Source organism: Vulpes lagopus, chromosome 3 (genome assembly GCF_018345385.1).
Source record: "Vulpes lagopus strain Blue_001 chromosome 3, ASM1834538v1, whole genome shotgun sequence".
Classification (NCBI taxonomy): domain Eukaryota; kingdom Metazoa; phylum Chordata; class Mammalia; order Carnivora; family Canidae; genus Vulpes; species Vulpes lagopus.
This window is the reverse complement of record NC_054826.1, coordinates 63,389,989-63,416,864: the sequence shown is the minus strand read 5'-3', so window position 1 is coordinate 63,416,864 and position 26,876 is coordinate 63,389,989. Positions and strand designations below refer to the sequence as shown.

At 36.9% G+C, this 26,876-nt stretch overlaps 1 protein-coding gene across 11 annotated transcripts in view; it reads left to right on the top strand.

Annotated features, from left to right (window-relative positions):
* ADK (adenosine kinase) overlaps nt 1-26,876 on the top strand; it is a 498,050-nt gene that overhangs the window by 449,867 nt on the left and 21,307 nt on the right. For all 11 annotated transcript variants that reach the window (XM_041748691.1, XM_041748694.1, XM_041748697.1 and 8 more), the window contains one exon: nt 11,276-11,362. In XM_041748691.1, coding sequence (XP_041604625.1) covers nt 11,276-11,362 — 87 coding nt within the window. The remainder of the gene's footprint in view (nt 1-11,275; nt 11,363-26,876) is intronic.

The following is a 26,876-nucleotide window of genomic DNA, read 5'->3' as shown; positions in this document are numbered from 1 at the left end:
TCAGGGGATCCCTGGGTGGCGCAGCGGTTTGGCGCCTGCCTTTGGCCCAGGGTGATCCTGGAGACCTGGGATCGAGTCCCACGTCGGGCTCCTGGTGCATGGAGCCTGCTTCTCCCTCTGCCTGTGTCTCTGCCTCTCTCTCTCTCTCACTGTGTGCCTATCATAAATAAATAAAATTTAAAAAAAAAAAAAAAAACAACCATGCCTTCAGTAGCAGCAATTTCAAGTGTGATCTCAATCTCCCATACCCAAAAGTCTTATTTTAAGATTAATAATTCTTGTTCATTTATTCATTAAATGATTACTTTGTGCCAACTTTTGCTCTAAATGCCTTATATGTGTTAAGTGATTTAGCCTCACAGAAATGCTATGAGATAATTAGTGTTAATGTCCCTGTTTTGTACATGAGAAAATTGAGGCATAGAGAGTTTGGCTTGGTTATGAGCTAGTATATGGGAATTTACTACTAATTGGGAATATGAACCCGAGCAGTCTGATTTATATTTTTAATACAGTATTATACTGCCTCTATTCTCTGTGGAGTATTTATCTACTTAATTTGGTCAAATTTAGTTATTAGTACCCAACTTAGAAAGGGAATTTAAGGGATGCCTGGGTGGCTCGGCAGTCAAGCATCTGCTTTGTCTCAGGGCATGATCCCAGGGTTCCAGGATTGAGTCCCGCATCAGGCTCCCTGCATGGAGCTGACTTCTCCCTCTGCCTGTGTCTCTGCCTGTCTCTCTGTGTCTCTCATGAATAAATAAATAAAATCTTTTAAGGAGGGGGAGGGGATTTAAATGTCAGTTAAATGCTATATACTGCTTAATCAAAATCTTGCTTTTTTCCCATGCTCACCTTTTTTTCAGAAAAAAATGATAGCTCAAATGGTCACTTTGGAATCCCATTTTATTTTCTCTCTCTGTCTCTGTCTCTCTCTCTCTCTTTGATCCCAAAGTACTTTGCTCCAAGACCCTGAGCAGTTGACAACCTCTATGAGCCTCAGTGTCTTCACTTATAAAGTCAGGTCAACTTGTGGGATTGCCGTGGGAAATACATGATATGAAGTATATAAAGCACTTGCTGTAGTGTTAGTGCACAGTAAGCACTTGAGTGTCACTTTGCTAGCTCACAAACTGCAATTGTATCCCATTGTTTGATGAATTAAATCCAAAAATTTGTCTTCCTAGAGATGGCTGGACCCTACCCATCTTGCATTATTTCTTTCCTTACCTAAGCTTATTTCTTTCTCTGTACCTCCTGGAATATATATATATATATTTTTTTATTTCCTCTCCTCTTCACTATCCATATCTTCCTAGCTTAAGTTCAGTCTTCTCCATGAAACCATCTCCAGTTAATTAAATTCACATTGTTTCTTTCCTTTGAAATCCTGTTGCAGTTATAATAAATATTACATTGTATGATACTTCACAAATTCTTTCACATGTGCTAGATTTCTTTCAGTATAGATTATAAGTTATTTCAGAAGATAAATCATGTCTTAATATTTCCCTAAATCTCCCCCAAAGCATCTAGAAGGATATAAGGAGCTCATGGCAAGTGTTCAACAAATACTTGTTACCTGATTGAAGAAAATAAGCTCCTAAAAACACCTTATAAAATTGTTTATCAGTATATACCAATATATATTACATTTATACATACAAACACATAAGAGGAGGTGAAAACCATAGCCCTTTGCATTCTCTATAATCCCTATAGAGAGATCCATCAGAAATGGAGAAAAGTAATAAACCATATTTAAGAATTTTTAAAAATTGTATAGGGCTTTATATTTGAAAGGGTACTTTCATAACATTAATACTTAATCCATATAAGAATCACAGAAAATAGCTAGAGCAAGTATTATCCTCATTTTTCTTTTTTTTTTTTTTCCTTGTTTTAGGAGAGAGAGCACATGCACAATGAGGGAGGGAGACAGAGGTAGACTCCCTACTGAGCACAGAGCCCAACGTGGGGCTAAATCCCATGACCCTTAGATCATGACCTGAGCCAAAATCAAGAGTCGAACACTTACCTGACTGAGCCACCCAGGCACTCTTCTCCATCTTCTAAGTATAATAAAATTGTGGTTATTTGTGCAAGGTCTTGAAAAGTAGCATCATTGACTCTACTCCCAACCCCCACTATTCTGTCCATTCTATAGAAGGCTGCCGTTTTTAAATCAAAGATGGGACTATGTCACTCCCCTGCTTAAAATCTTACAGTGGAGGGATCCCTGGGTGGCGCAGTGGTTTGGCGCCTGCCTTTGGCCCAGGGCGCGATCCTGGAGACTCGGGATCGAATCCCACGTCAGGCTCCCGGTGCATGGAGCCTGCTTCTCCCTCTACCTGTATCTCTGCCTCTCTCTCTCTCTCTGTGTGACTATCATAAATAAATAAAAATTAAAAAAAAAAAAAAGAAACTTTAAAAATCTTACAGTGGGGACACCTGGGTGGTATAGTCAGGTAAGCCTCGACTCTTGGTTTTGGTTCAGATGGTGATCTCAGGGTCCTGATATCAAGCCCCACATCAGACTCCATACTCAGCACTGAGTCTGCTTAAGACTTTATTACTCTCTCCCTCAGCCCCTGCTCACCCCTACCCCCACACCAGCCTCGCTCCCACATGCATGCTCCTTTCTCTAAAATAAATTTTTAGGGCAGCCCGGGTGGCTCAGCAATTTGGCGCCTGCCTTTGGCCCAGGGCATGATCCTGGAGATTGGGGATCGAGTCCCACGTCGGGCTCCCTGCATGGAGCCTGCTTCTCCCTCTGCCTGTGTCTCTGCCTCTCTCTGTCTCTCATAAATAAATAAATAAAATCTTTTAAATAAAGAAATAAAAAATAAATAAATAAATAAATAAATAAATAAATAAATAAGATGTTTAAATCTTAAAAAAAATTAAAAACCTTCCAATGGTTTCCCATTCTATATAGGATGAAATTCTACCAACACCCACACACTCTTGATCTCTACACACTCACTACACTCTAGTGATAGTAGCCTTCCTAAACTTAAAAAGGGTTAGTTCACATAGCTTGTTGCTAGCCCAGAGCCTCTGCTCTTGAATATTCTGCACCTGGATCTTCACAAGGCTAGCTCTTTCTTGCTATTGAAATCTCAATTCAAACATCACCTCCTCAGTAAAGAAGTAGCAACCATCTAAATTAATTTGCCCCTCCAGTCATATTTTATCATATAATCCTGTTTTATTTTATTTGTGGCATTTATTATCTCAAATTATCTTTCTCATTGTTTGTTACTTGTATACTGTCTGTCCTCACTAAAATGTAGGTCCCATGAGAGCAGGGGTTTTGTGTGTCCTATTCACATCTGTATTCCCAGTCTGGGTGCCTGACATATGATAAGCTCTTAATAAGCATTTATTGAATAAAGTAGCTGAACCAAAACCAGACTAAAACCATGGGTCTTTTGAGTCCTAATCCAGTGTTCCTCCAACCATTCCATTTATCCTGCCTTTCATGAAAGCACTTACACCTTTGGAGCTACAATAAGAATTGATGTTCAGAATAATGACATTAACATGTGCTCTAGGATTCTCTATTATCAAAGAAAATTTTCATTCAGTTCAATAAACTAAACTAATTAAAGCAGGGATGTCATGGTATATTATTATATTAATACATTTAGAAAGATTTCTAACTAAAAAGACTTTCTGCTTTTTCTTTAGTTAACCAGAAAATTAAATTAACCCAGAGCTCTTCATTCCCCAAAAGTCCTTGTTAATTAGGATTGTTCTATAAATCTCTATTATTAGTAGAATTTGTCATCTGTTTCATTACCCTGTTTATTAGGGCAGGCTGAGCAGGGTGTCTTTGCTCATATCCTGGTATGTATATCCTAATGAAAAGAAAAGCATTTCCTGGATTCTCACTTTTTTCTTATTCTTTGACACAGGCATATTTCATGCTCTTGGTATAACAATTTAGTTTTCTTATGTCAGTTCCCTATAAAAAGTCGGAATGAAATTATTGACTTTGGCTTTTAAATAAAGCCAAATAATTAAATTTAGGGTCTACTTAAAATAAAAGCATTAGTGCTTTGCAACATTGTGTATAATAGCAGAAGACTGAAAACAACCTAAAAGTCCATCAATAAAAGACTGCTTTAATTTATTTAAGTATATCCATACAGTGGACTATTATGCAGCAATAAAAATGCAGACATTGTCTACTTACCAACAAAGAAAGATTTCCAAGTGAAAAAACATGGTCCAGAGCCACCCACAAAGATGGGTACTTTTTTGTTTAAGAAGGGAGGGCAGCCCGGGTGGCTCAGCGGTTTGATGCCACCTTCAGCCCAGGGTGTGATCCTGGAGACCTGAGATCAGGTTCTGCATCAGGCTTCTTGCATGGAGCCTGTTTCTCCCTCTGCCTGTGTCTCTGCCTCTCTCTCTCTCTCTCTCTCTCTCTGTCTCTCATGAGTAAATAAATAAAATCTTTAAAAAAAAAAAAATAAGAAAGGAGGCACCTAGGTGGCTCAGTAATTGAGCATCTGCCTTTGGCTCAGGTTGTGATCCCGGGGTCCTGGGATTGAGTCCCACATCAGGCTCCCTTTGGGGAACTTCTTCGTCTGCCTGTCTCTGCCTCTCTCTGTGTCTCTCATGAATAAATAAATAAAATCTTTTAAAAAGAATAAGAAAGAAGAGGTGCGTGGGTGGCTCATTAAGCCTCCAACTCTTGGTTTCAGCTCAGGTCATGATCTTGCAGTTGTGGAATTGAGCCCCGCATCCAGCTCTGCTCTCAGCATGGAGCCTGCTTCAGATTCTCTCTCCTTCCCTTTGTCTCTCTCTCTCTCTCTGTCTCTCAAATCAATAAAATCTTTTTTAAAAATGAAAAAAATAAGAATGTGTTTGCTTGAATGTGCATAGAGAAATTCTGGAAGGATTTACAGAAAAACAATAGCAGTGATAACCAGATTGGAAAGCAATAGGATTAGAAACTGGATGAATAGGAGATAAGAGGTGAGAAAATTTTTTTATAGGATACCTTTTAATAAATTTGTATTTTTTAACTCTGTGTATGCACTACCTTTTTTTTTTTTTTTTTTTTTTTTTTTTTGCACTACCTATTTAAAAGGTTAAATTAAAAACAAACATAATGGGCAGCCCAGGTGGCTCAGCAGTTTAACGCCGCCTCTAGCCCAGGGCCTGATCCTGGAGACCTGGGATCGAGTCCCACTTCAGGCTCCCTGCATGGAGCCTGCTTCTCCCTCTGCCTGTGTCTCTGCCTCTCTCTCTCTGTATCTCTCATGAATAAATTTTTAAAATCTTAAAAAGAAAAAAAAAACGTAACTAAAAAGCACTGTGTAATTCTGGACTGAATCCTGTAGTGGATGGGGAAAAAACTGCTGTAAAATACAGGACAATTAACAAAATTGAAATATGGAATATAGATTATATAAAATAACAATATTAAGCTTTTAAATTTATCAACTGTATTGTGGTTACTTAAAAGAATATCCTTATTCTTAGAGATACATACTGAATATTAAGTAAAGGCATGATATAAGCAATTCATGCTCAAATAGCTTAAAACAATAAATAATAATATGTACATATATATGAAAAGATTAATTAAGCATTGTGGCAAAATGTTAAAAACTGGTAATCTGGGCAGCCTGGGTAGCTCAGCGGTTTAAGTGACACCTTCAGCCCAGGGCCTGATACTGGAGACCCAGGATCAAGTCCCACATCCAGCTCCCTGCATGGAGCCTGCTTCTCCCTCTGCCTGTGTCTCTGTCTCTCTCTCTCTCTCTCTCTCTCTAAGAAATAAATAAATAAAAATCTTTTTTAAAAACCTGGTAAATCTGGATAAACATTATATGGGAGTTCTCTGTATTTTTCATCAAATTTTCCTATTAGTTTAAAATTATGTTCAAATAAAAGGTTAATAAAAAAACAAGCAAACAGGGCAGCCCCCGTGGCGCACGCAGTGGCTTGGCGCCGCCTGCAGCCTGGGGTGTGACCCTGGAGACCCGGGATCGAGTCCCTCGTCGGGCTCCCTGCATGGAGCCTGCTTCTCCCTCTGTCTGTGTGTCTGCCTCTCTCTCTCTGTGTGTCTATGAATAAATAAATAAAATCTTAAAAAAAAAAAAACAAGCAAACAAAAACATTAATACTGTGGAAATTACATCATTAAAAGGAATGGCCATGGTAGAGGAGCCACTGTTAAGAATTTCAAGAATTCTGATTTTTACCTAGTCATATTTTTCACTTTGTGGTGAAGATTTTGCCATCACTTTTCAATCTTTCCCATGCCTGGTGATGTTCAGTCAGAGGCAGTGGCAGAGGTTGAAACAGCTGCTTGCAATTGAAAACACCTGTCTACCTTGAGATTGTAAACACCTCATCCTGCTATCTATCTTCCAACAGTTATATCTTTCCTACAATTTAAAGGTGACATAAAAAAGTGACCAAAAGAAGGGACAAAACATGGCATTTTAAAATATCTTGAACAAAATTTTCTAAGGATGTTAATTATCATTGGGTTATATATATACAATGCTAAAATACGTAGTTAAATTTAGTAGCAGTAGGGCTACAGAAGCATTTAATCTAGTAGTTTGGCATTGAGCAACTGAATTTTATCATTTTTTCAGGTAAATATTGCATGAACTTACTATTTCTACTATAATTGACTTAGCATTATAGACATGTGAGGATGTTTTGATTCTAGACAGATAGCTAATAAATGATACCAAATAAATCTGTTATCAACTGAAGTATCCTTTTTTGTTTCCTGTCTGCTTAAGGAAGCTCATGATCCTGTAGTTTTATAGAAATCTGAAAAATAGGAATAATAATTATTACCAGTCCTTTTCCTTCTCACTTTACAAAATGTTTGGAAAGATTTGAGAAACAATGGCTCTGACTTAACCTTTTTTTTTTTTTTAAGATACAAAAAATTATTTCGGGTTCTTGGCTGGCTTAGTATAGCGTGTAGCTCTTGATCTTGGGGTTGTGAGTTCAGGCCCCACAGTGGGTATAGAGATTACTTAATAATAAAATATTTTAACAACAAAAAAGATCATAAGCTATTTTAAAAGTCACTAATTCTTTTTATTAGTAATTCCATGTATAATTAGCAATATTCTTCCACATATCATACATTTACTACTTTTTATGTTTATTTTTTTTAAGATTTTAGTTATTTATTCATGAGAGACACAGAGAGAGAGAGGCAGAGACACAGGCAGAGGGAGAAGCAGGCTCCATGCAGGACTCGATCCTGGACATGGGACTCGATCCCAGGTCTCCAGGATCATGCCCTGGGCCGAAGGCGGTGCTAAACCGCTGAGCCACCCGGGCTACCCACACTTACTACTTTTTAAAAGCTTTTTATCTGACTATAGTTGACACTCAGTGTTACATCGGTTTCAAGTGTACAACAGAGTAATTCCATAGCCCTATACATTATGCTATGCTTGCCACAAATGTAGCTACAATCTGTCATCATAAACACTATTCCAGTACCATGGACTATATTTACAATAGCCAAGATGTGAAAACAACCCAAGTGTCCATGGATAGATGAATGGATACAGAAGATGTGGAAAATATATATATATATTTTTTTTATTCATGAGAGACACAGAGAGAGGGGGGAATATTATGAAGCCATAAAAAGAATGAGGTCTTGTCATCTGCAACAACATAGGTAGATCTAGAGGGTTTTGTGCTATGTGAAATTAAGTCCTACCAAGAAAGAGAAATGTCATATGGTTTCACTTATATGTCGAATCTAAAAAATGAAACAAATGTATCAAAAAGCAGAATCAGACTTAAAAATATAGAGAACAAGCTGATGGTTGCCAGAGGAGAGGGAGATAGAGGGATGAACAAAATGGGTGAAGCAGAGTAGGACATACAGGCTTCCACTTATGGAGTAAATAAGTCATGGGAATAAAAGGCTCTAATGTATCTTAAGCTCTTATTTAGAAGCACTTGATCAGAGCTAACAGTGTCATTTTTCTAGAACTAAGACAAAGCTATTATTGCTACTTCAGGCCCATTTCACACCTAAGTGAGTCATGAAAGTGTCCTGGGCCTCATTGGCTGAATAATGTTCATGCCTATAAGTGTATCTTAAGATTTAGTGAGGTATTTCATATGTTAATACAACACATGGTCTAGAAGGCTATGGAATAGGTCATGCTGGTAAATGCTGTCTAGTTAGTTATGTGAGATTTTTTTAGATGTATTTATTTATTTGAGAGAGAGAGAGAGTGCATGGGGAGAGAGGCAGAGGGAAAGAATCTCAAGCAGATTCTATGCTGAGTACAGAGCTCGAGGATGTGGGGCTGGATCTCACAACCATGAGATCATGCCCTGAGCCAAAATCAAGAGTCAGACACTTAACCAACTGAGCCACATAGGTGCTTGATGTGTTGGGGATTTTTATTTATTTATCTTTAAAGTATTTTTTTTATTTATTCATAAGAGACACAGAGAGAGAGAGAGAGGCAGAGACATAGGCAGAGGGAGAAGCAGGCTCCACGCAGGGAGTATATGGGACTCGATCCCGGGACTCCAGGATCACACCCTGGGCCGATGGCAGGTGCTAAACCACCAAGCCACCCAGGTGTCCCGTGTTGGGTTTTTGTGTGTGTGTGTGTGTGTGTGTGTGTGTGTGTGTGTGTGTGTGTGTTGGGGGTTTTTTAATAGCTCTGTAAACTAACAGATCATTTCATTTCAAAAAATTATCAGAATGTCCCAACAATATAATTGAACCTAAATATTATTGAATGTTGTTAAATCCTTCTTCAGTAATTCAACACATTTCAGGATCTTGCAAATTTTCAGGGTATTTTGAAAGGAGCTTTCATAACATAAGAGCTAGATACAGAAGGTAATAGAGACTAGACTATATCCATTCCAATTCATGACAGCTCTTTTACAGTCTTAGTATTCTTATATATTTATTTGCATCAATAAGCAGAAAAGGTGAAAAATAATTCTTTGTGTTTCAAGAAATTGAACTTCTATGTCATCTAAGGATAAAACATCTCAAAGATATACACATATATCCAGAAAACCATTCATTTAGAATTTTTAGTAGTTAAAAAAAAAATTTTTTTTTAGTAGTTTAGACCAAGAAGTCCTGATTCTTAAGAGCAAAGTTCCAGGTAATCTCATCCATTTTGAATTAGGTTCTATTCATAAATAAAGATTTATCCAACCAAAAATCCATGACTTTTTCAAAGAATTCAAGGAATTATATCTAATTATGGCTTACTTACCATTTATATGTAATTATTTTTCAAATCTACAATCCAATAGTTAATTCTTCTATTAACACTTACATTACCTGAAGTGTTTTGTAGACCTCTTTTATTATTACATAATGTAATGGCATCATTAATTTAGCTCATTTTACTAATCTAGTGGCTGTTTGTTCCTACTTTATATTATGACTTATACTTGGAAGTAATAAAATCAGATTTCTTTATAAATATTTATGGTATAGTCCTTTTTCCTAAATCAGATGGTAGCCCTTTCCGAATTATTTCTTTTTTTAATAAATAGAGAGAGAAAGAGGCAGAGACACAGACAGAGGGAGAAGCAGGCTCCATGCAGGGAGCCCGACGTGGGACTCGATCCCGGGTCTCCAGGATCACACCCTGGGCTGAAGGCAGGCGCTAAACCACTGCGCCACCCAGGGATTCCCCCCCGAATTATTTCTAGTAAAGTCTAGTTACTTTTTTTTTTTTTTACCTGTGTAGCAGTATATACTGCATACTCCTTAGAAAATTTAATCCTAGATATTTATGCCTTAACTTTCAATTAATCAAAATCTTGCTAACTACCATGTAGGTCCTGGTGTTACAAAATGTGGAAAGCTAGTTACTTAAAGGGTTTAAATAGATGCTTCTCAGCATCTGCAGTCATATGGTCAAAAGGGATCACTAAATGAAGAATCCTCTTCTTGAATATCAATCTTTCCAGTAGGATTTTATTTTCATTATCATATCTGTATTTATCTCTTCTTGAAAGTATCCATTAGGGATGCTGGGTACCTCAGCAGTTGAGCATCTGCCTTTGACCCAGGGCGTGATCCTGGAGTCCCAGGATCAAGTCCCACATCGGGCTCCCTGCATGGAGCCTGCTTCTCCCTCTGCCTATGTCTCTACCTCTGTCTCTGTCTCTGTCTCTCTCTCTCTCTCTCTCTCTCTCTCTGTGTGTGTCTCTCATGAATAAATAAATAAAATATTTTTTAAAAAAAGAAAGTATCCATTAGTACCAGGTAACAGACCACAGACAGAAATGCCTTTTGAGATTCTTATATTCTTTATTGAGACCCTGAGGTGATCAATATCTCCTTTTCCCTCTCTCTTGATCTTAGAGGAGATTGAAGTTCACAAGTCTTTGGCCACATCTCTCCCCATAAGTGATGCAAATTTGTGATTTCAGAAATTCTGGCCACCAATAAAAACTACTGTCCAATCTTTTCAGATGTCCTCTGGGCCAAATTTCATCACAAATAACTCCATTCCACTGTCATGTGCCAAGTTTAAAGTTCTGTATTAGGTTACTTTATAGTCAAAACAATCAAGCCCTAGTCCAGACTACTATAAGACAAGAACCATTGCACTGTCCCTTTTGTTCTACCTAGCTTTTCCTTTTGCTAGTTGACAGATAGTTTAAAGGAAATAGCGACTCCTTGTAAAAAGTAACCAGATTCAGTTATTTGTATAAGCCAACTAAAATCAGCAATTCTTAACATTGGCATGAAGAATTATAACAGAATAGTAGTTATATTTTTATTATGCCATTGTGATTTTCTGTAGAGAAACACCCAAGACTCGTTATTTATATATTTTAAATTTACAGCTCTTTAACTCTATCCAAGATTTCACTGCCAAGAATGCAGTCAAGTTTGAAGCTTTATTAGAGATCCAGGATCCAGTCCTTAAAAATATTTTCTTTCATTGTAGTTTCTGTTCAAGTATTTGTACTGTCCAAAAAGGTACTGCTGTGGTTTATAGTCATTCCCAAAATATGTGATCGACGTAGGTATAACTCTTAACAAAACACATACAGTATGTGTATGCTGAAAATTACCCATAAAAAGCATTGTTTACAGATGAAATTGCACCTTGGTTCCCAAGTACTCGTGTACAGAATATGGAACTCATGTTGCCTCTCTCTCTGAATGATGAATGATGAAAGAGTTTCGAACTTTACTAGGTGAGTTTGTGTATTGAGTGTTACAAAGAAAAGTCAGTCTGCCTTTCTTTGGCTCTACTTGCAGAAAGTGAAGTCACCGCTTTTGCTGTCTTGGATCAAGACCAGAAAGAAATTGTTGATACCAACGGAGCAGGAGATGCATTTGTTGGAGGTACAGATTCATTTATTTCATACTTATAAGTTAAACGTTTCCTTTAACCCTTGCCTTTACCACATAGCCAAGGTTTATGAATTTAATAGTTTCTTCTTTTAAATAATTAACTCCTAATGTTCTTTCCATATGCTACTGTTGCTTTGAGTATTAGGGTATTTTACTATAGGAAGAATACTTATTTTTGACTTCAATATAATTTGCTATTGTGCTGTACCCCAGTCATCTTCACAAGATCGTATCTGTGAGAATATTACATAAACAAACTGTATCAAGTACAGTATGTATATTCTTAGCCCTTCAGTCTTAAATGTTAACATATTGCTTTTCTTTAAAACAAATTTTGGTAAATATTAACTAAGAATGATGTCTTTGGACTATATCATTTGGTTAAAACATCTAACGCAATAGTTAAATGTTTATAAATATACTAGGAAGAGTTAAATTTTTGTCTCATCAAGGCTTAGTAAGAACTGGCGCAATTTATAAGGACTGTCATTTTTGGAATGAGTACTCAAAAATAAGATGAAGACAATAGGAGATTCTTAGCTTGATGAATTGGATTGATCTAAAATCTGGTTCAAAGGTTCTTTTTTTTTTTTTTTTTTTCCCAAAGGTTCTTTTGATGTCTAAACCCCTTCTAGTTAAGTGTAGGTAAGCTAGACTCTCTAGAAAGCTTTAAATTCCTGAGTGGTAATCCAGAAGAGTCCCTCTCAATCTCTCTTTATTTCTTATAATATCAAGCTGAACAAGGAAAAAAGGCAAATAGAATTGATCATTGTCCTCCTTTCCTTAAAAGATAATTTGAATCATGGGAAACTTTTTTTTTTTTTTCAAAAAAAAATTTTTTAAAGATTTTATTTATTTATTCATGAGAAACACAGAGAGAGAGAGAGGCAGAGACACAGGCAGAGGGAGAAGCAGGCTCCATGCAGGGAGCCCGAAGTGGACTCAATCCTGGGACTCCAGGATCAGGCCTTGGGCTGAAGGCAATGCTAAACCGCTGAGCCACCCAGACTGCCCTCAAATTTTTTTCTTAAGATTTTATTTCTTTATTCATGAGAGACACACAGAGAGAGGCAGAGACATAGGCAGAAGGAGAAGCAGGCTTCATGCAGGAAGACCCATGTGGGACTCAATCCCAGGACTCCGGGATCACGCCCTGTGCCAAAGGCAGATGCTTAACCGCTAAGCCACCCAGGCATCCCATGGGAAGCTTATATTATGTGATGGTTTTAACATTGTATTGTTTCAAATATAGATGTTCTTTTGTTTTAATGATCTTTTTCACCAACATGCCACCTCTTCAATGAGCTGTTAACCAGTATACTTATAGCATGCCCCATGCCCTATTCTTTAGAAAGAGTACATACTGCAGATAACATTCTACTTTACTGTCATGTTTGTATCTTTTGTCTTTGCTTAGGGGCTTCATCATTGATTAGAGTGTTTACTAGCTATTTTTTCCTATGCCATATTTCTTCAGAGCTATAAATCCACGTAGGCTAAAAATATCCAGAATCGGGCTAAATTCTGTAATACATTAAAGAAACACTATGGATTTCTTGTGTAAAATTAGTTAAACCAGGGACACCTGGGTGGCTCAGTGTTTGAGCACCTGCCTTTGGCCCAAGGCATGATCCTGGGGTCCTGGGGTCACGTCCCACCCACATCGGGCTGCCTGCATGGAGCCTGCTTCTCTCTCTGTCTGTGTCTCTGCCTCTCTCTCTGTGTCTCTCATGAATAAATAAATAAAATATTTTTTTAAAAATTAGTTAAACCAGAAATCTTAGTACATAGCTTTTAAACCTACCCATTGTGTGTGCGTTATTTAAGTACTTTAAATATTTAAAATAGTAAGTATTCTTTTTTTTTTTTTTTTTTTTTTAGTATTTCATAGGGCATATCATGAGGCCATCATAAATAAGATGGTGACCTAATTAGTCAGTACCTTGGGTCCTGGGCCACCTAGCCCTGCAAAAGCAGGCTCCTTTATGAATGCCTAACTACCTATAATGTTCCCAGACTAGGTAAGAATATATGGACTTCCTGAAGGAGAGAGAAGTCATTCCTAGGGTACTAAAGTAGGAACAGCTAGCTACCCATTTGTACTATGGTAAGAATAATAAATGAACTACTTCATGAAAACACTTGGGCTGTCTGTTAGAGAATTTTCAGCCTCTTTTTTATCTCACTCTACCTACCTACATATTTACTGTTGGGGTATAGTGAAGTAAGTAGTAAGGGAAGAGTGTGGAACAGTGGAACAGGATCCATAACATTTTTTTTTCAAAGGGCCAGATAGTGAATATTTTAGGTTTGCGAGTCATATACAAGCTGTATTGCATATTATTCTTGTTTTGTTTGTTTGTATGCTTGCTTGTTTGCTTTTGGTTTTGGTTTTTTATAACACTCTAAAAATGTAAAAACCTTTTGTAGCTCTCAGTTATACAAAAACAGGCCACAGGCTGGATTTGGCCCTCAGGCTCTAATTTGTCAACCCCTTGTGTAATATGTTGGCAGCTTCCTCACTTTATTCACTTTCATCATACCCTGGATCGGAACACTGGGTTTCACTACGTACTGTTGAAATCACTATAAAGTGGAAGGCAGGCTGACACTAGGCAGGACTTTACTGGTAGCCATTTTTCTCACTTTAACCCTACTCTGATCAGTTTCCAGGATAATTAGATCCTGAAAGACTGAGTCATGTAATGACATGAACACTCTAGTGTCATTTTAGCACTGAAATACTTATTTTGGCATGTTTAGCACATTCATGTAAGTCATGCTCTACAGTATAGTAATAGATAACATTTATACAGTACCTACTAGCCAGTAAGCATCTTAAGCATTTCACATATGTTAACTTATTTAATGCTCATAAGCACTCACTGAAGTAGGGATGTTTTGTTTTGTTTTTAAGGTTTATTTATTTATTTGAGAGAGACAGCAAGCACGTGTGTGCGAGCAGGGGGAGGGGCAAAAGGAGAGGGAGAGAAGCAGACTCTCCTGAGCCCCAGCCCCATGTAGGACTTAATCTCACGACTCTGATATCACAATCTCAGCCAAAATTGAGAGTTGGACTCTTAACTACCTGAGCCACTTGGGCTTATTTATAACCCCATTTTACTGATGAGAAAACTGAGACAAAGGAGTTGGATAACTTGTACCGTCTCAAAGCTAGAGAGTAACAGAGCCAAGATTTGATCCAGGAAGTCTGGTTCCAGAGTCAGGGCTCTTACTCACTGCACTATATTGCTTCTCTAAACTTTTAGGGAAATCTCATCATTGGGACTGAGAGCGACAGACCAGCCTTACTAACAAAAGCTAGGTTTTGCCAAAGAGAATCTTTCTGTTATCTGAATAGATGATTTCATGTATTGAACAGGAGCTTTTGTTATCTGATAGGATTCTGAGGACTCTAGGGTAAGATTGCTGCAGAAAAGAAAGAAAATGAAAGGGGAAATAATCGAAGGACTATAGTCCCCGGTGAGTTTGAACCAGGAGCTTTTTGCTAAGCAGTAGAATTGATTGCACTACAGAGATACAGAAAGACAGATCATAAACTTGCTGGGTCAGCATGGAATCTAAATACAAGGAGCTATATGAATCAACCATTTAATAGCACCAGGCTAATGCATTCCTCTTACAATAGAGATGGTCTTTTCCGTTGGAAATACTAAAAAATCCATTGGTTAAAAACCCCTACTTCCATCTCTGCACTAGGGAAAGCCTTTCTAGTAGGATTGGAAATACTCCAGCTGTGGAAACATACTTCTCTACCTTGAACATGAATGGAGAGGCGATGGCAACTTTTACATTTACTATGTAGTTTCTTTGTCTTCACTATTTTATTACCTGATTAACATATCTCCTCTCTGATTGACACATTCTATCTTTAGATAGATAATATATTCCTCCTATTACTTTTAAGTTTTGCTGACTTTAAGAGTATTTCTGTCTTTTGTGACTTTGCATAACTGTATTCCAGTCCCAATTTCAAGTTCTTGGATAAAGCCTCACTTCATCTACCCTGTTCTAATCACATATCTCAGTACCAGAGTGTCATATGTTCTTATTAGCCACATAAGAGATATATAACTACAGTACATCATAGATTTTCATGTATAATGTTAAAATGAATACCCCAAATGTACATAAATTAAACTCATAGTTCCATCTCAGGGGTTCAGTAACAGTGACAATTCCCTCTAGCCTCTACAAGCATGCCTCCTTGTTCTATTTGGAGATCTTAAGCACTCTGTAACATTTGCCCTTTATTTGTCCGTAGCCAGGCCTGATGGAACTACCCTTTTCACATTTTCCCTCAAAAGCCCAAGTGCTACGATTGTACCCTTGGAAATGGAGACAATTCTATAATCTCTAAGTGTGATTTCCTAATTTCCCAGGTCAGGAGAAAATTTCTTCTTGTTGTCCTGCTGTGCTTTGTCACAGCAGGTCTGCCTTTTCATTTGGAACCCTCTTTGTCACTGCCATAGTAACAAATGGAAACATTGAGAACATTTTGTGACAGGCACTGTCATTGTTCCTGGTGAAATCTCTTCCCCTGTGTCTTCCCAGTAAATGAAACTGAGAAGAAAAATCATAACAAATAACATGAAAGGGACCTAATCAATATGTTCCCAGTGGGCTGTCAATACAAGCCTGTGTTAATCTAATATGATTTAGTTGTATGTTTTATGGCAGCTGTAGGAATATGGACTAGATCTACAAATCATCTTTAGACTAAAAGTAAGTACACCTTTGACAGATTATACCCAAGCACATATATATAGCTCTCAGATAAAAGACTGAAGACCTCACCCAAGGACCAACATTCTTAGGATTAAAAAAGCTTTGTTAAATGTGGTTAAGAGCCATATATAGCTTAGAACAGTTTCTTTTGAATGACAGTAAAGTAACTCTGCTACCTGTAATACTTTTTAAGTTTCTCATGGCAGGTTTAGCAGGGAATATGTATTACCCTAAAAGATAATATCTACAGCATATACATGAACTACTAAAGCCACTTAGCAATCACAACATAATTATCCTATTTCCCCATCTAATAAAAAGAAACATTAATTATACTTTCTAATTCATGTTCAGAAAAGAATTTGGGGGGCACCTGGGTGACTCAGTCAGTTAAGCATCTGCCTTCAGCTCAAGTCATGATCTCAGGGTCCTGGGATTGAACCCCCCCCTCCCCACATTGGGCTTCCTGCTCAGCAGGGAATCTTTCTCCCTCTCCCTCTGACGTTCCTCCCTACTTGTACTCTCTGCCTCAAACAAATAGATAAAATCTTTAAAAGAAAAAAAAGAATTTTGGTCAAGGAAAAAAGATTTAAGTTTCTAAAACAAGGATGCTACTTCCTTCTCTTGTACCATATGTCTATACTTATGAGAGTCATGGAGATTGTCTAAATTATCTTTGTATTTTCTGGTCTCACCTTTTTTTTCCCAAACATGTGTGGCTTACTCCCCCATTCTTAATTGCTAGCAGCTAAACTGTGCTCTGCAAAGAAGTGGTACAGAATTCTTGTGGGATTTTTTTTTCCTCCACCACCTCTTTTCTTAGCTTCCAACTCAGAAAACTAGAAAATAACTTAAATATGTTATTTCTAACACTAATTCACTCAAAAATGAAAACTTTCATAAGACCATTGTATGCAGAGGATTTATTTGATGGTGACCAAGATGAGAGCTGCATACTGCTACTCACCCCAGCCCCATCACACCCCTACCCCCAAGGAAACAATAAACCTTTCCCTATCTCTTAACTATAGTAGGACATCTTTGGTATTTTATTTCTTAAGTAGCAATTTTCCTTAAAATCATCAAATGAGGTATGAAATTGACTTCATCATTAGGAATATGAATTCACCACAGCAGCTCAAGTTCATGGGGGTGGAAGGGAGATTCACACCATACACACTCAGAGAATACTTCATACATGCTATTCTAGTGTTAACATCCAGACATTGAGAAAAACTGATGGGGACCAGGAACAAATTTCAAGAACATTGGCTAAGATTATTTAAGCTTTTGTTGGTTAAAAGAGGTAAATACAAAAAAAAATAAAAAAAATAAAAATAAAAAAAAGAGGTAAATACGCTTCTCAAGTCATGACCAAAAAAAGAGAGTTCACATGGAATACTGGATGATTTTTAAGTTATGAAGTCTGGAACTTCTCCAAACATGACTGTTTCCTCAAAGATCTAATATACTGGATGGCCTCCACTTAGAAGCAATTATAAATAGATAATAGAATTCAAAAGGCTTTGTCTTCAGGAGATTTGGGTAAGACAGAGATTGTCTGAGCCATATAGACTCTCAGACCCTGAAGTTCAAATATGAACCTAAGTTTCCTATATTTGAAGATTACTAAAAAATGTTTATTCCAAGAAAACAATGTTGATATTTATAAGACTGCATTTCGTGGCAGAGGACCAGAGGAAATGTCATAAATAAAGTTAATTTTTTTAGACAGAATTGTGACATGGCAAAATATATGTGTATCAGTTTCCTGGGCTAGAATATTTGGGAATCAAATGGAACTAACTTGAATTCATTAGTGGCCCCAGCTGCTATTACATGGATTTGGTCAATTTTACCTATGCTACATGTCTAATTAACATACCATGTATTAGTTGTATACATAATCAACTACCCTCAAAACTTAGTGACCTAAAACAACAACCATTTACTTAGCACCACAAATCTGTTGATTGGCAACTGGGTCTAGGCTCAGCTGGACAGTTCCTCTAGTCTCAGAGGTACAAGACACTAAATATGCTCCATATCATAGTGAAAACCTGGATTAAAACTCAAAGTTTGACCCCAGAGTTCTTACCCCTAAAATTATTTTTGTTATACTCTGGTCTATTAATATATCATATTATCTTCCTCTCTGGGGAGGAGAAATAATAAAAATGGTTTTCTAAACACTAGTCTATAGACTGATACCTATCTATGACCCAACATTTTATCAGTCAGTACCAAAATGAAAAAAAAGATAGAAGCAATATAGTAAGTTTTCATGAAGCTAAAGTATTCAGCTTTAAATCTTGTCTCAATTATGTTTGAATTTGGTACAATATACCTTTTATTGGCTTTGTAATTAATAAAATCAAAATAAAATCAGATTAGTAGTACTGGCTAATCCAGGGACCCAGCAGAAGTCTTAGTCAAGGTAAATAAGTTATTAGGAACAATTTGCCAGACTCTTTATATGGAAATTTGTAGGGGTACCTGGATGGCTCAGTCAGTTAATCATCTGCCTCAGTCAGGTCCCAGGGTCCTGGGATGGAGTCCCATGTCAGGATCCCTGCTCAGCAGGGAATCTGCTTCTCCTTCTCCCTCCTGCTCCTGCTCACTCGTGCTCTCTTTCTCTCATAAATAAATAAATAAATAAATAAATAAATAAATCTTTTTAAAAAAAAGAAAATTTGTGTGAAACATAACCTCTGATGTTATAAAGCTGTTTACAATCAGTAGGTCTGAGTAAACAAAAATTAGCTACACTGTTACTAAATTCACAACTCTACTTACTTCAGAATATGAATTCCCAAATCTGTGGTATGAGTACAAGCTATTTTTCTTTTAATTATCCAGTTAACATTGACATTTTATAGAGATGAGACATGTTTGTTTTATTTCTAGTCCATGAAATAGATGGCAAATTAAAAACCAGTTTCTTTCATCAAACGCTCTTAAAATTTTAGAACCACCCTGCTGTGAGGAATTGTCAGTTGATCAAATAACAGTTTTTCAGTTGAGTTAAATAATAACAATATGAGTTATCTTGCTTAATGAATTAGAGTGTAAATAAGCTCACATAAATAAGCTTGCTATCATCTCCTTATTCGAGGAGCTATGACCTTGTCCTGATGAGTCTTTTTGTTTTTAACTATATCATTTAATATGTTAGTGCTGAAAGGGAATATTTTTAAAATCACATATTTTGGTTTTCAGGTTTTTAAACTTTTTTCAGTCATGAGACTATGTTCAAAGGAGGTCTTATCTGAATCAGAATGAAATGAGATTAAACAAACCCTTATGTGGCCTTATCTACATTTTATTTGGTGGCTCATAAAGTAATTCCCTGGAATAACTCAATGTTGGGTATGAAAACCATTTTCTGTTCAGAAGTACCCATTTGATGGATGAGGAAAGTGAGTCCCAAAAAAAGGGATGCAATACTGGGAGCCAGATCTCCTGACTCATTAATTCATGGTCCAGTAATTACACTTGTTAATAACCCAAATCAAACTGTCCATCGAGCAGTCTGTTATATAGGTCGCTTGGAAATATATAGGTCAAGAGTCAATATCCCAAGTGGATAGAAGCCTTTGATGTACTTTTTCTTGGCATGTGGGTATCCAAGATGTTTAACTTCAACTTAAAAACAGAAGCAAATCCTAAACTTTTATTTTGAGAACCACATGAAGAGATCACACATTAAGTTGAAAATTCAGATTCTAACCTGATCTCGAACATTGCTGTTTCATGATTTTTAAAGCATTATTTTGAAAGGGGTTGGGGCAGACGGACAACTTATCTATAGGAGTAAAACATACTGTTTAGTGGTCCTCTTCAGGGTCTTTCCTGAATTGGGAGCATTTAAAAGTGTTTGGGTTTCGATGTTTTGTTTTGTTTTGTTTTTAATTCAAATGCAGTATCGCGTGCCATGTTAATAGAATTTGACAGATTTCCATAAAGAGGAAATAAGTTATCCTTATAGTCTAGCACCGGCCACTTTCTTATATATTATACTATGCTGCTCAGTTGCTCACTTTCTGTGGGAGGATGTGTAGTGCTGAGCTATTGCAAAGGAGCCTTTGCTCTGAATTGACTTCCTGTCCATGTCAGTCACTGCACCATCTGACACCACTTAGGCTTTGGTTTTCATTATGCAGATATCTACTAAGTCAGACCTTACCCTGGCGGCAAAGTAACTTTTTAAGTTATTTCAAAATTTAATGTTTGTTGACTTTCTTTTTCCAGAAAATCTGTGTTTTCTAGCATATGGGTCATAACTTGTTACTTGAGTTCATGACTAGTTGGTAATCAACATGAAGTCAAAGCATAACAAAACAAAATTTTACTAAGTAGACTACATAGAAAATGAAAGAAAAAGAGTTTACATGTAAAGCACTTTTCTGCTGGGGGAAACCATTACTTTGTCACATCTGGGTAGTCTAAGCTAGCCAAATTGAAGTGGGAATTTCCTGCCAGATGTTAGTCCTTTGAGCAACCTGTGAACATCTAAAAGAGGGTATAAGAGTTCTTGTTTGGTAGGACTACAGCCACTGTGGAATCTCGCTCCTAATAGGTAGCAGACATTTTTATGTACTATCACTAGTCAGGAGGTTGTGTGGCCTGTCTAAAGCTAACACTGTTTGGTCTTGCTAAATACATAAATATGGAAGGCCTAATTTGGAAAGTACAACATCAGGTCTCACAGATATCATAGCAAGAGGGAATACTACATTGCAATGACCTCCCAAATGTAGATGATAAAAGTTTTGTTTAATTAATAAAAAGAAGGTAAGACTGAGCCACCCAGGTACTTCAGATAACTTGAATAAGGTCATTTTACAAAGTCACTGAGGACCAAAATAAGCCTCTAAATATGAAGGAAAATAAAGAATCTGAAACAGCAAGGAGAATACCAAATATTTACATCAGCTTCCTGTTCCAGATGCATATGGGAATTAGGAAGCAAAAATTTCATTCAGAAGAGTTGTGCACAAAAAAGTAGAAATGCTTTTATCCAATTGAAACAAGAAACATTTTTAAGGGGTTGGGAGACTTTCCACATGATCTCACTGTTTTTGTCATCCTCTGTAAAGGAAAATATTGACATTTACCAGACTGTTTGCTCCAGCTTTCTGATCTCCTGCAGTTTATTTTTATAACAACCTTATCGATGGGCCTCTTACCCAGCTCTCTAGGTTTAACTGAGTTGAGTCGATTTGTTACCACAGCTTCAAGTAGCTGTTACAGAACAAGCAAGACATCCTAATAAAGCTGTAAATGTGTTTACTCAAACAGAGTATTGATTTAACTTGGAGAGGGAGAAACCGGTGCTTAGCACAGTGTCAGGGTGGATGAATTTCACTGCAGCTTTTCATTGTCATCTGTCATGGTTGTGAAACACTAAGTAAAGCCATCAGAGGATAATTAGAAGTACCAGAAATTTAGCCCCTAAAATCAGTTAACCGCTTGGGAGTTTTGTGGCTTAATTAGCTTTTATTAAAAATTTCCTCTAGTAATAATAGTCAAGCACTTTTAATGGTGCTTTCAGGTAGAGCAAGATTTCAAAGTTGTGACTTGTTAAATATATGAATTTAATTGGTAAAGGTTTTCCAGACTTTTTCTCACTCTAGTAATTAGGCTAACAGCAGAACACAATGTAAAGGGATGTGATCTATCTCATACCAGCAGGAGAAATAGATGATTTTTCTGAAAAATCAACTTTAAAGAAGTAGTAAAATATTTAAAACACATGTTGTTGTAGAAAAATATCCTGTTAACATCTTTATTAAACCTAAATGTTTCTGTAGCACAACATGACATAGACACATAAAACTGTCAATGCCACCCTTGTTTCTAAATACCATTCTTCATTAAAGAAGAATCTAAAATATTCTAGCTTGCTACGAATTAGTCATCATCTTAAAGATAAAAGTTGATGCACATCTGTGTAAAGGGAAAGGTCAGACTGAGGGATTGCTTACCTTCTATAGAAACCGAATTAGCTATTGAATATGATGAAAGGTATTCATATAAACACTCTGCCAACCCTCTTGCAAATGGCTAGAAAAATGTCATGGTTGAAAAAAATCACTCAGCTAGGATGATGAACACAAAACTGAAAACTTATTTAAAATAAGTTTGGCCATTAGGTTTAAAATTAGTCTTCCTCTCATATCTGTAATCCTTTATTCATTGCAGTGTAGTAAACTTCTCATGCCTTTTGGTACTACTGCATCAATAAAAATGATGATAATCTGAAGGATGACCTCTTCTAAAGCCTAGAAGCAACAGACTCTGTCAAAAAGGACAGTGAAAGATGTTGGGGGGGTGCAATTCTTTGCCTCTGAAATGCTATGTAGTTATAAGCCAGATTCTACCCTGAGTTAATTAAGTCTTTAAGCCACAAAACAGTAGATTATAAAGTTTTGTTACATAAGAGAGTACCATAAGAGCTCTTTCAGAAGACAGAGGAGGAAATTGGATTTTCACAATTGTATTTATGTGTTTATAATTTAAGTAAGCCCAACATGAAGCTTGAACTCAAGAGTTGCATTACCAACTGAGCCAGCCAGGCGCTCCTTCACAGTTGTATTTAGATCTTTATTCTATATTAAAGTATTCAAAAGCAGAGGAAAAAGAAAGGATATAGACTTATGATTGTAACATATCATCCTATTTTTTACATGTACACTTCAAAATCCCCACAATACAGCCATATATTTTGTTCTATTCAATCTTCTTTAAGAATGACAAGTATGTGAGGGAGCTTGTTTGGCATGGAAGGGAGGGCAAGAGATAGTTAGGCAGCCATACTTTGGAATTAAGGCACTGTTTCATCTAACTCCTTTGAACAAAAAGATCAGAAACCCATTTCATTTAGCTCAGGATAAGGAATGTTTTTTTTTTTTTTTTTAAGGAAGACAGTATAAGATAATGATTAAGACAGTGGGTCACAAGATACAGGTTTGAGTCCTGGTACTGCTATTAACTAGTTGTAGGCTATGGACAAGTTACTTCACATTTCCTAAGCCTTAGTTTTCTCATCCATAAAAATGAGAATAATGAGTACCTGGCCTCATTTAGGGTATCATGAAAGTTAAATAGTGCTTGTAAAGAACAGTGCTTGACACATCATAAGGCCTCATTAAGTGTTATCTGTTATAAAAGGAATTTCAAACAAGAGCCAGAACTGGACAGGTTTTCACTGAGAGTGGAGCTAGATGGTAATTCTAGATTCAAATCAATTCTAGAGACCTGAACAGCAGATATTCGTGGATCTTCACTCCAGTGCTTACACAGTAATGTTACTCAGCTGCTGTTGCATTTGTGCTTCCTCCTACCTCACAATCAGCTTTCTGGTCTTTCTTTGCTTTCTGTTCTGACTCCTGAAAGAAAACACTAGGTTAGCTCAATTTTTGTGCCATTCATAAGTAGGACACTGGCAGAATCAGAAGTTGTTTGCTCTTGGGTCAGATGCCCTCCACTTGGTTCAATTAGTAGTAGGGGTTGATTTACATGCACAAAATACATCAACCGACCTCCTCAGCAATGCTAGAGGGGAGGTGATTTTTTTTCTTAAAAGGGTAATGGATGGATGGGCTTTATAAACATATATGTTTGTATGCCAATCTACACCCTTTTTCTCATATTTATGGTCCTGAAAGTCTGTCTACAGTAGAATCTACCTATCACACAATACATGAGACATCAAATACCCCGAATCTCAAGCTAGAAACCTAGGATTCAATTTTTTTAAGTTTTTATTTTGATTCCAGTATAGTTAACACACAGTTTTATATTAGTTTCATGTGCACAATGTAGTAATTCAACAATTCCATACACCACCCAATTCCATACATCACCCATCACAAGTGCACTCCTTAATCCCCATCACCTATTTCACCCATCCCCCCACCAATCTCCCCTCTAGTAACCATCAGTTTGTTCTCTGTAAATATGAGTCTGTTTCTTGGTTTGTCTTCCCCCCTTTGCTCATTTGTTTTGTTTCTTAAATTCCACATGCAAATGAAATCATATGATATTTGTCTTTCTCTGACTGACTTATTTCACTTAGCATTATACTCTGTAGTATAATGTATCCACATTTTTGCAAATGGCAATATTCCATTCTCTTTTATGGCTGAGTAATATATATACACAATGAAATATATATATATATATATATATATATATATATATATATATATATATATATATATATATATACACATCATATTTTCTTCATGCATCTATCAGTGGACACTTGGGCTGCTTCCATATTTGGCTATTGTAATTAATGCTGCTATAAACATAGGAGGACATGTATCCATTTGAATTTGTGTTTTTGTATCTTTGGGGTAAATACCCAGTAGTAGTAGAGGTAGTTTTCTTTGTAACATTTTGAGGAATCTCCATACTGTTTTCCAGAGTGGCCACACTAGTTTGCATTCCTACCAACAGTGCATAGGTGATCCATTCCTTTCCATTTGTCCATTCCTTCAGTGAGTTCTTTGGTGTCAAGTTTTAGAATATATCTCAAATCATCTTACCCCAAATCCATCCACTTTTCTCCTATCACCTGAGATCAGGCCTGTTTTCTACTTACTATAATGGCTCCTAACTGATCTTCATACTTTCACTCTTTCTTGCTCTCCATTGCATTTTCTACACAGTAGCCAAAAAAACTCTTTTAGGAAGAAACTGAATTACTTCACTTCCTTGCTTCAGTGGCTTCTAGTTGCACTTAGACTAGAAATCTAAACTCCTGTAGTGGCCTGAAAGGGTCTATATGATCTGCTATCCATGAATCTGTATTTCATGCTGCTCTCAGCTTTGCATATGTGCTCTGGTGGTACTGATCCTTCTCTTTTAGGTCTTAGACACTTTGCGTGTAGAGGTCCTTTAGCCTAGAATTGTCTATCCCTACTCTTTACATGGCTATCTCTTTCTCATCCTCAGTTTCAACTTAGAAGTCACCTCTTCTCTAATTATCCTGTCTAATGAGGGTCCCTTTACTATTCTCTACTGCTACACACAGTTATTTTCCTTATTAGCACTTAACACTCTCTGGAATTATCTTATTTACTTATTTATTATCTTAGTTATCTTAATTACTAACTGATTACTTGAGTTTTTTTTTAATCTCCCTCAATAAAATATAAGCTTCAAGAGAACAGGGACTCCATGTGTCTTATTCACCAGTGTATCCCCAGGACCCAACAGAGTGCCTGGCATAGAGTAAATACTCAGTAAATATTAGTTGTATAAATGAATCAGTCACATGGCCACCTGCAAGCAAACTTGCACTGTACCATTAAATAAAAACCATTCTAGTCAATATAGCTAAGAAACTGATTTAAAAAGATTTTGTCAGAAGGTGTGGAATGGGAAATAGCAGAGTAGGCCATACTTTAGTATCAAGTCGCCTTGATTTAAGATTAACCCATGCTTAAAAAATTTTTTTTAATTTAAAAAAAGATTAAGGGCAGCCTGGGTGGTTCAGCGGTTTAGCGCCGCCTTTGGCCCAGCGCAGGATCCTGCAGACCGGGGATCGAGTCCCACGTCAGGCTCCCTTCATGGAGCCTGCTTCTCCCTCTGCCTGTGTCTCTGCCTCATTCTCTGTGTCTCTCATGAATAAATAAATAAAATCTTTTTAAAAATAAAAAAGATTAACCCATGCTAACATCTGTATGTAACTAATCCAGTAACAGAGAGGCTGATCACAGCTACCTATTTCTTACTGCTAGTTAAAATAGAGATAAATATGGAGGGACTCAGTAGGTAGAGCATGTGGCTCTTAATCTCAGGGTCATGCGTTCTAGCCCCATGTTACATATAGAGATTACTTTAAGAAAAATAATGGAGGTAAGTATGGAGAGTAAACAAACATATGTTAGGAAAGAAGGCAACATTTAATATCAATTGTCCTAAGGATTTATAATACAAATAAGAAAACTCATTCTCAGGGTCATAAATCTATATATCAGTTCCTGCTATAATAGGCAGTGGCATACAAGTCAGAGGCCCCACTCAAGATTTCACAGAATATAGTGAAATTATTCTGTAGATCTTTAAATTTAGTTTGCCAAAATGCCCAGTGAATATCCAGTACATCAAATAACAGCGCCTCTGTCCTGTTCTACCTGGGATCTTTGCTGGCATTCCTCCCCTGACAGGTTATAGGAGCGGAGTTAAAAGTAACTCCGCCCCAGAGAAAGCAATAAGAATCTCTAGTGAAGAGCACTTGACATGAACTGAGTCTGAGAAATACCCCATGTTTCCTTATCCACACAGTTTCCTCAGCTTCAAGCCACAAAATTGTCCTTAACTGCTTAACTTTTCATCAGTACCCACATCAGATCACTAAACCTGTTTTTTTCTCCTTCTTGTCCTTATTATCTATCACCTAGAATAGTAGTTCCCAAACTTGAGCATGCATCAAGATTACCTGGAAGATTTGTTAAAAGACAATTGCTGGTTCCTATGCAATTTCTAATTCAGTAGGTCTAGGGTGGAACTTAGGTGATCCAGAGACCACACTTTGAGAACCACTTCTAAAATACTGCACTAGATTCCAATTTGATCTCTCTGCCAACAGTCTCTTTCCTTGTACGTTCCTACTTCACACTTTTGCTAGGATTATTTTTAATGTATCTACATAGCTTTCTCTCCAAAAACTATAAAATTCTCAAAGACAAAGACTGTGTTTTATCCATCTTTGAATCATGATGTCTAGTAAGCATTCAATAGC